Source organism: Macaca mulatta, chromosome 19 (assembly GCF_049350105.2).
Source record: "Macaca mulatta isolate MMU2019108-1 chromosome 19, T2T-MMU8v2.0, whole genome shotgun sequence".
NCBI classification, from domain to species: domain Eukaryota; kingdom Metazoa; phylum Chordata; class Mammalia; order Primates; family Cercopithecidae; genus Macaca; species Macaca mulatta.
The window spans coordinates 46,634,480-46,644,924 of record NC_133424.1 but is presented as its reverse complement, the minus strand read 5'-3'; the positions used below and the strand labels follow the sequence as shown (position 1 = coordinate 46,644,924).

Genomic DNA, 10,445 nt, shown 5'->3' with positions numbered 1-10,445 from the left:
GTATTTTATTTTTTGTGTGTGGCTATTGTAATTAGGATTGTGTTCTTTATTTTTCTCTCAGCTTGACAATTGTTGGCATATGGTAATGCTACTGAGTTTTATCTCTGATTTTGTATCCTGAAACTGCCAGTCTCATTTATCAGGTCTAGGAGTATTTAGGAGGAATCTGTAGGGTTTTCTAGGTATAGAATCATGTCATCAGTGAACAGAGATAATTTGACTTTCTCTTCCTATTTGGATACCTTTTATTCCTTTCTTTTGCCTGATTGCTCTGGCTAGGACTTCCACTACTATGTTGAATAGGAGTAGTGAGAGTAGACATCCTTGTCTTGTTCCATTTCTTAGGGAGAATGCTTCCAACGTTTGCACATTCAGTATGATGTTGGCTGTGAGTTTGTCCTGGATGGCTCTTATTATTTTGAGGTATGTTCCCTCGATGCCTAGTTTTTTGAGGGTTTTTATCATGAAGGATGTTGGATTTTATTATACTTTTTTTCTTCATCTATTGAGATGATCATATAATTTCATTTTTAATTTTGTTTATATGGTGAGTCACATTTATTGATTTGCATATATTGAACCATCTTTGCATCCCAGGAATAAAACCCACTTGATCATGCTGAATTATGATTTTGTCGTGCTGCTGGATTTGGTTTGCTAGTATGTTGTTGAGGATTTTTGGATCTATGTTCATCGGGCTATTGGCCCATAGTTTTCTTTTTTCACTGTGTCCTGCCAGATTCTGATATCAGAATGAGACTGTTTTTGTAGAATGAGTTAGGGAGGAATCTCTCCTCCTCAATTTTTTGATATAGTTTCAGTAGGATTTGTACCATCTCTTCTTTGCAGGTCTGGTAGAGTTTGGCTGTGAATCCGTCTGGTCAAGGGCTTTTTAAAGTTGGTAGGTATTTCGGCCGGGCACGGTGGCTCAAGCCTGTAATCCCAGCACTTTGGGAGGCCGAGACGGGTGGATCACGAGGTCAGGAGATCGAGACCATCCTGGTGAACACAGTGAAACCCCGTCTCTACTAAAAACTACAAAAAAAAAAACTAGCCGGGCGAGGTGGCGGGCGCCTGTAGTCCCAGCTACTCGGGAGGCTGAGGCAGGAGAATGGCGTGAACCCGGGAGGCGGAGCTTGCAGTGAGTTGAGATCAGGCCACTGCACTCCAGCCTGGGCGACAGAGCGAGACTCCGTCTCAAAAAAAAAAATAAAAATTAAAAAAAAAAAAATAAAGTTGATAGGTATTTTATTACTTATTCAATTTTGTAACTCAATATTGGTCTGTTCAGGGTTTCAATTTCTTTCTGATTCAATCTTGGTTGTGTGTTTCCAGGAATTTATTTGTTTCCTCTAGATTTTCTGGTTCATGTGAATATAGATGTTCATCGCAGTCTCTAAGGATCTTTTGTATTTCTGTGGAATTAGCTGTAATGTTGCCTGTGTTATTTCTCATTTGCTTTTTTGGAGGTTTTTTTTCCTTTGTTAATCTAGCTTGCAGCCTATAAATCTTCTTTATTCTTTCAAATAACCAATTTTTCATTTCATTGATCCTTTGAATGGCTTATTGGTCACAATTTCATTTAGCTCTACTCTGATTTTAGTTATTTCTTTTCTTCTACTAGCTTTGGATTTAGTTTGCTCTTGTTTTTCTAGTTCCTTTAGGTGTAATGTTAGGTTATTAATTTGAGAGCTTTCTAACTTCTTGATGTAGGCATTTAGTGATATAAACTTTCCTCTTAAAACTGCTTTTGCTGTATCCCAGAGGTTTTGGTATGTTGTGCCTCTATTTTCAGTTGTTTCAAAGCATTTTTTGACTTCTGCCTTAATTATTTGACTTCTTCCTTAATGACTTACCCCAAAGTCATTCAGGAAATAGTTGTTTAGTTTCCATGTATTTGTGTGATTTTGAGAATTCCTTTTGGTATTGATTTCTATTTTTATTCCACTGTGGTCTGAGAAGATGGTTGGTATGATTTTCATTTCTTTAAATTTATGGAGATTTGCTTTGTGACTAAGCATTGGGTCAATCTTAGAGTATGTTCTGTGTGCAGATGAGAAGAACGTATATTTTGTGGTCGTTGGAGTATTCTGTAGATGTCTATTAGGTCCATTTGATCACGTATCCAATTTAAGTCCAGAATTTCTTTGTTAGTTTTTTGCCTCAATGATCTGTCTAATGCTGTCAATGGCTGCTGAAGTGTGGCTGTCCATCTCTTTTCTTAGGTATAGTAGTAATTGTTTTATAAATCTAGGTACTCCGGTGTTGGGTGCTTATATAAACAGGATGTTAAATCTTCTTGTTTAATTGAACCCTTTAGCATTAGGAAGTGCCCTTATTTGTGCTTTTTTACTATTGTTGGTTTAAAGTCTGTTTTATCTCATACAACAATAGCAACCCTTTGTTTTCCATTTGTGTGAAAGACCTTTCTCCATCCTTTTGAGGGTTTGGGTGTCGTTATATGTGAGATGGGTCTCTTTAAGACAGCAGAAGGTAGGGTCTCATTTTTTTAATCCAGTTTTCCACGCTATGTCTTTTAAGTGGAGTGTTTAGGCCATTTACGTTCAAGGTTAATATGTGAGGTTTTGTTCCGGTTGTGATTTATCATAGTGTTGTTAGTTACTTTGTAGTCTTGATTGTGTAGTTGCTTTATAGGGTCTGTGGGCTTTGTACTTAAGTTTGCTTTTGTGGTAGCGAGTATCATTCTTTTGTTTTCACGTTTAGAGTTGCTTTGAGCATTTCTTATAGGACCAGTCTGGTGGTGATGAATTCTCTTAGCATTTGATTGTCAGGGAAAGAGTTTATTTCTCCTTTGTGATGCTTACTTTGGTAGGATATGAAATTCTTGGCTGGCATTTTTTCTTTAAGAAGCCTAGAAGGCTGGGAGCAGTGGCTTACACCTGTAATCCCAGCACTTTGGGAGGCTGAGGCGGGTGGATCACAAGGTCAGAAGTTTGAGACCAGCCTGGCCAATATGGTGAAATCCTGTCTCTACTAAAAATACAAAAAAATTTAGCTGGACATGGTGGTGCATGCCTGTAATCCCAGCTACTTGGGAGGCTGAGGCAGGAGAATTGCTTGAACCCAGAAGCAGAGGTTGCAGTGAGCCAAGATCACGCCACTGCACTCCAGCCTGGGCGACAGAGCAAGACTCCATCAAAAAAATGAAGCCTAAAAATGGCACCCAATCTCTTCTGAATTGTAAGACTTCTGCTGAGAAGTCCACTGTTATTCTGAGTGGACTCCCTTTATAGGTAATTTGGCTCTTTTCTCTAGCTTCCTTAAAGATATTTTTCTTCCATGTAGTCTCATGACTATGTGCCTTGGGGATGGTCATTTTGTATAGTCCCTCTCTCAGGCATACCCTGAATTTCTTATATCTGCATGTTGACCTCTTTAGCAAGATTGGGGACATTTTCCTGAATTATACCTTAAGATGCATTTTCCAAGTTGCTTATTTTTTCTTCTCTGTCAGGAATAAGTCATTCCAGGGCTGGTGGAAGGATGGGGAGGAGGAAGGCAAGGGACGGGAGCAACCTCCGCTGGCCGGCACTGGAGGACCCAGGCAGTGGCCTCAACTCCAAGGACTCTTCCCGGTGTGCGTGGCTGGAAATATTGGGTGTCCCTCCCTGAGGCACAGGGGATTCGGCCCCAGCCGGCTACGCAGCTTCCTTCCCTCAACCCCGGGAATCCCGTCGGCTGTTCAGCTCCCCGGTGGGGTCACTTGGACCTCCCAGGAGGACCTAAGGAAGATTTCTAACCTCTCCGGACGCTCTCTCCGGTGAGAAGCCAGCTCTGCTCTATGATTCTGTCTGTGTTTCTCACTGTGCCCATGCCTCTGTCTGTCTGTCTGTTTCCTCCCTCAGAATGACAACACAACCTCTCCACATCTGTTTTCTCAGGCATGTGTGGGTCACCTGACCACTCGGCCCCTTCCGAGTTCCAGGTCCCCCATCATCAGCCTCTCTCTGTTGCGGCCTGGCAGCTCCAGTTACCAGGCTTCAGCGGGGACAGCAAGAGGGTCTCAGGCTATTACCACCTCCCTCCAAAGATGCCATCTCCCTCCCTCTCCCGTTCTCTGACAGCCCCTTTCCCTTGGCTTCTGAGATGTAAGGAAAATGCTCACCCCCACTCCCACGATCGCTCACACCCTGATGGCTTTTCATCTTCACCACCCCTGGGCTTTTGCTTATACAGACTGGTCTGAGCTGGGCAATGGCTGGGGACAGCAAAGCCCATGAAGCTGCCTCTGATTCCCTCTTATAAACCCTGGGAGAGGAGTGAGACTCCAGCTCTTCATGGCTCTCTTTCCACTGTGGCGTTTTCAGCTTTTCTGTTCTCTGCCTTGGGGTGGCAGTGCCCATTCTGAAGTTGCAGGATTCCACAGCAGCTTTGTCCCCTTTCTGAGCCATGAAGACCCCTACTTGCATCCACTTCTTTGCAGCCACCAGGGCTGAGTGCCCCGGGGATGGACAGGTGAGCCATGGGACCGAGAGACAGCTCGTGGCTTCAACTCTCCACAGAGTCCCTCTCCTCCCACCTGAAATCCCGTTCTCCACACACAGCCCGTCCTCATTCTTCCAGCATACTTAACCCCAGGGAGGAAGCAGATATTTAAAGACCATGGTGTCAAACTCCCCAACGTTCTGAGCCCAGCTGTCTGCATGCAATAGGTGTTCAACAAATGCTTCTGAAATACTGCCGACAGCACGCAAACAGGGGCTGGTGAGTCTCAGGTTGGGGAGGAGGTCCTGAGCAGCTATTTCTCATGGGCCACCACTCGGGGAACATGAAAACTTCCTGAATGGCCACACTTTGATGAATAGAGCTCTGAGGAACATCCTTCTGACTTTGCAGAAACCTGAAGTCCATTGTACTGACTAATAATCTTTTTAATTTCTTTCCAAGAGGACTTTTTTTACTGGGAAAAGGTTGAACCCACACAGATAGCCAATATGCTTTGCATTCAGTTCTGTTTCTTATCATGGCCTGTTTACATTTGTCCTGCTCAGATGGCCTCATCTGACTTGGGACATTTGACTGGGTTAGGTGACCACAGGTGACACAAAGCTGGAGACCAGCAGAGTGGCTTAGGGGCATGAGTGTCAGAGCCCACTGATGCCAGCTTCTGGTCCCACTTCAATCACCCACCAGCTATGGGATCTCAGGTAGGAGATGTCACTTCTCTGGGTCACTCCCTCATCTGAAACTGGGGATAATGTTGGTACCTACCACAGGGCTATTGAGAGATAGAAGGAGATGATGTGTCAGGCTAAGTCCTTTAGACAGGGCAGCTGTTATTTTCATCCCTGCAAGCCAGATCCTCTCCCAGCATCCAGGCATCCTGGTGTTTGGCCCTTTTCCTCTGGAGTCTGGTGTTTTCTCCTTCCATCCACCAGTCCCACCCGGCCCAAGCACACCACCAGAACAAAACCGGAGAAAAGGAAACACTGTTCTCTTTTGCTTGCTTCCACATTTATTTGGGTAATTTTTCTTCTGTCATTGTTCATAAATGACTCTGATGATCCAGATTTATTGAGCAATGGGAACTTTCTGAAAAAGGCACTGTGGGAGCAGAATGTGGCCTCATTCCTGGCGCCCTGTCTCCCCCGCTCCTGACTCGCTGGCTAGGAGCAGCTCTGAGGATAGGGTTCTTCCCTCTCCTGCCCCTGTCACTCACTGGGCAGCCCCCTCAGACCCTGGGCACTGCTCTTAGCTCCTCTGCCACCCTCAAAAAAGCACAAGAGCTGCCTGCTGCTACGAGAACCTCATTGTTCTCCAGAGCAGCCTCTCACCCTGACCCCTTTCCAGAGCCCAATCCATGGTGTGTGGGTGGATGGGGATGGAGGTGAGATAGAGAGCTAGGCTTTAGTGCGCACACCCTTAGGAAGGCTAGATGTCAATTCTGCCCCCAAGCCCCATCGGGCCCCAGCTCGCCACTCCAAGTCCCTGGCGTGAGCGAGAAAGTGCCCTGAGGATGACATGCCAGCTACACCCTCCTGCTGCAGAGGACCTAGCTTTTGGCACAGGCCACCTGGCCACCAGTTCCAGAGCCCAGTGAGTGTTCACTGCTCTTTCCTTCAGCTGGACGGTCCTCTCTCTTCCCCTCCCCTCCCTTCTGCTCATTCAGCTCCACGCTGCTCTCCTGCTGCCACTGGCCCCAGAGCCCACACAGCCTCCTCAGCAGCTCATGAAAGTCGGCTTGGAATCTGGAGGAGGAGAAGTAGAAGACAAAGGGGTCGACACAGGAGTTCAGGGTGCTGAGAAGCATCACGTAGGTCCTCCATGCCGGGCTTACACCGCAGATATAGCCCACAACGTGGGACATGTTGTAGGGCCCAAAGCAGACAAGGAAGTTGAGCAGTGTGGCTGCCACCAGCCCCGCCACCCTCCTCTGCCGGCGGTGGCTGCCCCCTCTGCCGAGGATCCACACCAGGCGGCTGTAGCAGTAGCTGGTGATGATCAGGGGGACCACAAAGAGGACCACGGCCATCTCTAGCCGTACGGGCAGGAGGAAGGCTAGCTGGTCCTTCCGGAACTCCAGGTAGCAGGTCCCATTGATGCTCTGGCTGTGGGAGGTGTCCCCCGAGAATTCCACAATGTAGACCACGCTGCAGTGAGCAGAGGCCAACAGCCAGCAGGCCACACTCACCAGACCCGCCTGTCCCAGCCTCGGCCGGGTCTTGTACCATAGTGGGTAGGCCACGCTCAGGAAGCGCTCAACACTCACAGCGGCCAGGAAGAGGGCGGTGAGATAGACGGTGGTGAAGAAGATGAATCCAGAGAGTGGGCAGAGGATGAAGGGCAGGGGCCAGCGCATGCCACTGGCCGCCTCCACCATGCGGAAGGGCAGGAACAGCAGCAGGAGCAGGTCCGAAGCGGTCAGGTTGAGCAGGAGCACATCCACGGCCACCGGGCAGCGCCGCAGCTTGCCCACGAAGACCACCAGGGCCAGCAGGTTGAGGGGGAGCCCCACCAGGAAGGTGAGGAGGTACACCGAGAAGACGAACCAGTGATTGCCGGAGAAATAGGACTGGTCGGGGCCTGCACCCATGGTGGTGGCCACTGGTGAGAGAGACAAGGAGTCGGTAGCAGGGGGCCTTCCTGCCTCTGGCCAGCACCATCTCACCCAAAAGGGCACGTGGTCACCATGCCCACCCCTCTTGTCTCCAGGTGCCTTCCAGGCGGGGTCAGCCTGCCTGTCTTCCTGAACATGCCCTGTCCCCTGTCTCTTCCCCAGCAGAGAAGCACCAAGATGCTCCTCCACCCAGCCCCTCGGGCCCAGGCTCACCTGCTGCTTTGAGACCCAAATGCTCCGCCGCACAGCACCTTGCTGTCTCTCCGGACCTAGTGCGGTTGGCTATTTATCCAGCAGAACTGATAAAGACCTGGTCGTGCCCATGACGTCACTCACTGTTGAGCAGTGGCACAAAGATGCCTTGAGCTCCGTTGCCAGGGCTGGTCGGTATGCAAAAAGGGGAGCAAATTCCACAACTGCGTGCCTCCCTCCTCATGCAGCCTCAGCTGGGATGCTCTAAACAGGCCCCAGCCAACGTCTTCCCCTCCCCTCTTCTCCACTTGAATTTTGTCTGCTTCTCTAGAATGGCACTTATCCAATTTGCCTTGTAAGGGCAGGAAGTGTGATGCAATGACAGAGAGCGAGCTCCGTGAGGTCTGTTCCTTTCCGACTTTGTGATTTGGGGGAAATGACTTAAATTCTCCACATCTCTGCTTTCTTCCCTACAGAACAGAGCTCGTCATGGTAGTCATCTCATAGATCAACGCATTAACACATGTAAATTAAAACAATATGTAGGTAGATTAAAAGACTACTAATACATGTCGAATGCTTTGACGGAAGCCTGGCATGTGGTGGTGAGTGGGCAGCTGATGCCAGCTGCTATTTTCCCTGTCATTGGTTCAGGATTATCTCTGGGGTGATAATAATAATAATAACAATAATAATAATAATAATAATAATAATAATAGCAGTGGTGGCGATGATGACAGCAGCTGCCTTTTCGTGGGCACATAATCCGTAGCAGACACTTTGCTTCTAGAGCAACGCTTTTATGTCATATCCTTGTCCCTCACCGTGGTGAAGTCACTTGTTCCAGGTGATACAGCTTGTGAAATGTCACCACCAGGGTTCAAACCCAAGTGCTGTCCAGTTTCACGGGTGATCTCTTAGTTCATTCAAACAATCACGGGGCACGATGAGATATGATTTCACACCCACTAGAATGGCCACAAGCAAAAAGTCAGACAATGCCTATGGTTGGCGAGAATGTGGAGAAACAGGGGCCTCATTCGCTGCTGGTGAGAATAATGGGAGGTGGTGCCCCCGCTTTGGAAAGCAGGTGGCAGTTGCTTAAAAAGTTAAACATACATTCACCATGCGATCCAACAATTCCACCGTAGGTATTTACTTAAGAGAAGTGGAAACTCAGGTCCACTTAAAGACTCAGTCCTAAATGTTCCCAGCAGTGTTGGTCATAGTCGCCAACAGTGGAAATGTCACCTGGCAGCCCATCAGCTGGTGAGTGAATAAAGAAAGGTGGCACATCCATATACTGGAATTCTATTTGGCAATAAAAAGGAATGAGCTACCCATATACACTACAGCCTTATGCTGAGTAAAACAAGCCAGACATAAAAGACCATATATTGTCAGATTTCATTTATATGATATGTCCAGATTAGGCAAAGTTATAGAGTCAGAAAGTAGATTCGTGGTTGTCTGGGGGATGGAGATCGAAATGAAAATTAAGTTGGTTTTTTCCTTTTTTTTTTTTTTTTTTCCTGATACAGGGTCTTGTTCTGTCACCCAGGCTGGAGTGCGATGGTGCGATCTTGGCTCACTGCAACCTCTGCCTCCCAGGTTCAAGAGATTCTCATGCCTCAGCCTCCCAGGGCGCTAGGATTACAGGTGTCCACCACCACGCCTAGGTAATTTTTGTATTTTTAGTAGAGATGAGGTTTCGCCATGTTGGCCAGGCTGGTCTTGAACTCCTGACCTCAGGTGATCCACCCGCCCCAGCCTCCCAAAGTGCTGAGATTATAGGCGTGAGCCACCCTGCCTGGCCCAATATTAAATTTAAATGAACATGAAGGATTTTTTTTTTTTTTTTTTTTTTTTTTGAGACAGAGTCTCGCTTAGTTGCCCAGGCTGGAGTGCAATGGCGCGATCTCGGCTCACTGCAAGCTCCGCCTCCCGGGTTCACGCCATTCTCCTGCCTCAGCCTCCCGAGTAGCTGGGACTACAGGCTCCCGCCGCCTCGCCCGGCTAATTTTTTTTGCATTTTTAGTAGAGACGGGGTTTCACCGTGTTAGCCAGGATGGTCTCGATCTCCTGACCTCGTGATCCGCCCGCCTCGGCCTCCCAAAGTGCTGGGATTACAGGCGTGAGCCACCGCGCCCGGCCAAACATGAAGGATTTTACTAGGGTCATGAAAATGTTCTAAAACTAGCTGGTGGTAATGGACCCACACCTGAGTCAATTTACTAAAAATCATCGAATTGTACACTTAACATTGGTGAATTTGATGATATGTACATAATATCTCAATTAAGCTGTTACAAGTACAGCAGCAGGCTGTGTACGGCAGCTCAGGTCTGTAATTTTAGCACTTTGGCAGGCTGAGGTGGGAGGATTGCTTGACCACAGGTTGTTTGAGACCAGCCTGGGAAACATAGGGAGACCCTGTGTCCACAGGGAAAAAAAAAAAAAAAAAACAGGAAAGAAAGAAAAAAGACATTAGCTGGGTGTAGTGGCATGTGCCTGTGGTCCCAGCTACTTGGGAAGCTGAAGTGGAAGAATCGCTGGAGCCCAGGAATTCAAGGCTGCAGCGAGCCATGACTGTGTCACTGCACTCCAGCCTGAGCAAGAGTGAGACCCTGTCTAAAAAAAAAAAAACCCGCAGTCGTGAACGAAAAGTTTTTGCTGTCATGCTGTTTACATTACGTTTGGTGGTGAGGGCTTGGGGGATGTAGAGGAAGGCTCATGAAGACATGGATACTGAAAAGGCAAAGAGCCACTGGAGGGAACACTGGGGTGGGGGAGTCATGGGTACACAGGCTTGACCTGCTGGGTTTGGTAATAGGAGGTTTGGGTCTCACAGGAGTGAGAGGCACCTGGGGTGGATCTCACTGAGTCTCCTGGGTCCCAGGGAGGCACTGGATTTGCCCTAAGTGGGAGGAGGCAGGAGGAACGGGGAGAAGCAGCCCAGTACCCAGCAGGGGCTGTGGAGCAGGAGCCAAAGTGAGTGGGCCCTGGCGCCCCGCGGTGCGGGAGGAGGCACTGGGGCTCCCTGGGGTGGAGTTTGGGGTTTTACTGAAATTCCCTGGTGTTGTCACTGCACAGGGGTCGGGCTTGTTTCTGGCTTCCAAAAGAAGTTACTTAATTTCTCTGGCCTGTTTCCATATTGATAAAACAGATGTAGAAC

The 10,445-nt window shown here is 48.1% G+C and overlaps 1 protein-coding gene across 1 annotated transcript; it reads right to left on the bottom strand.

Annotated features, from left to right (window-relative positions):
• Positions 1-5,458: 5,458 nt before the first annotated feature.
• On the bottom strand, positions 5,459-7,624 carry LOC708732 (free fatty acid receptor 3). Its single transcript, XM_028839517.2, has 2 exons — positions 7,292-7,624; positions 5,459-7,065 (listed from the first exon to the last, which is right to left on the bottom strand). Exon 2 carries the CDS (start codon positions 7,052-7,054, stop codon positions 6,014-6,016), a length of 1,041 nt encoding a protein of 346 aa, XP_028695350.1. The 5' UTR covers positions 7,055-7,065; positions 7,292-7,624; the 3' UTR covers positions 5,459-6,013.
• Between the last annotated feature and the right edge of the window lie 2,821 nt (positions 7,625-10,445).

What these genes read in the sequence shown, in the direction of transcription:
- LOC708732 (XM_028839517.2), bottom strand. Translation starts at nt 7,054, where the DNA reads ATGGGTGCAGGCCCCGACCAGTCCTATTTCTCCGGCAATCACTGGTTC.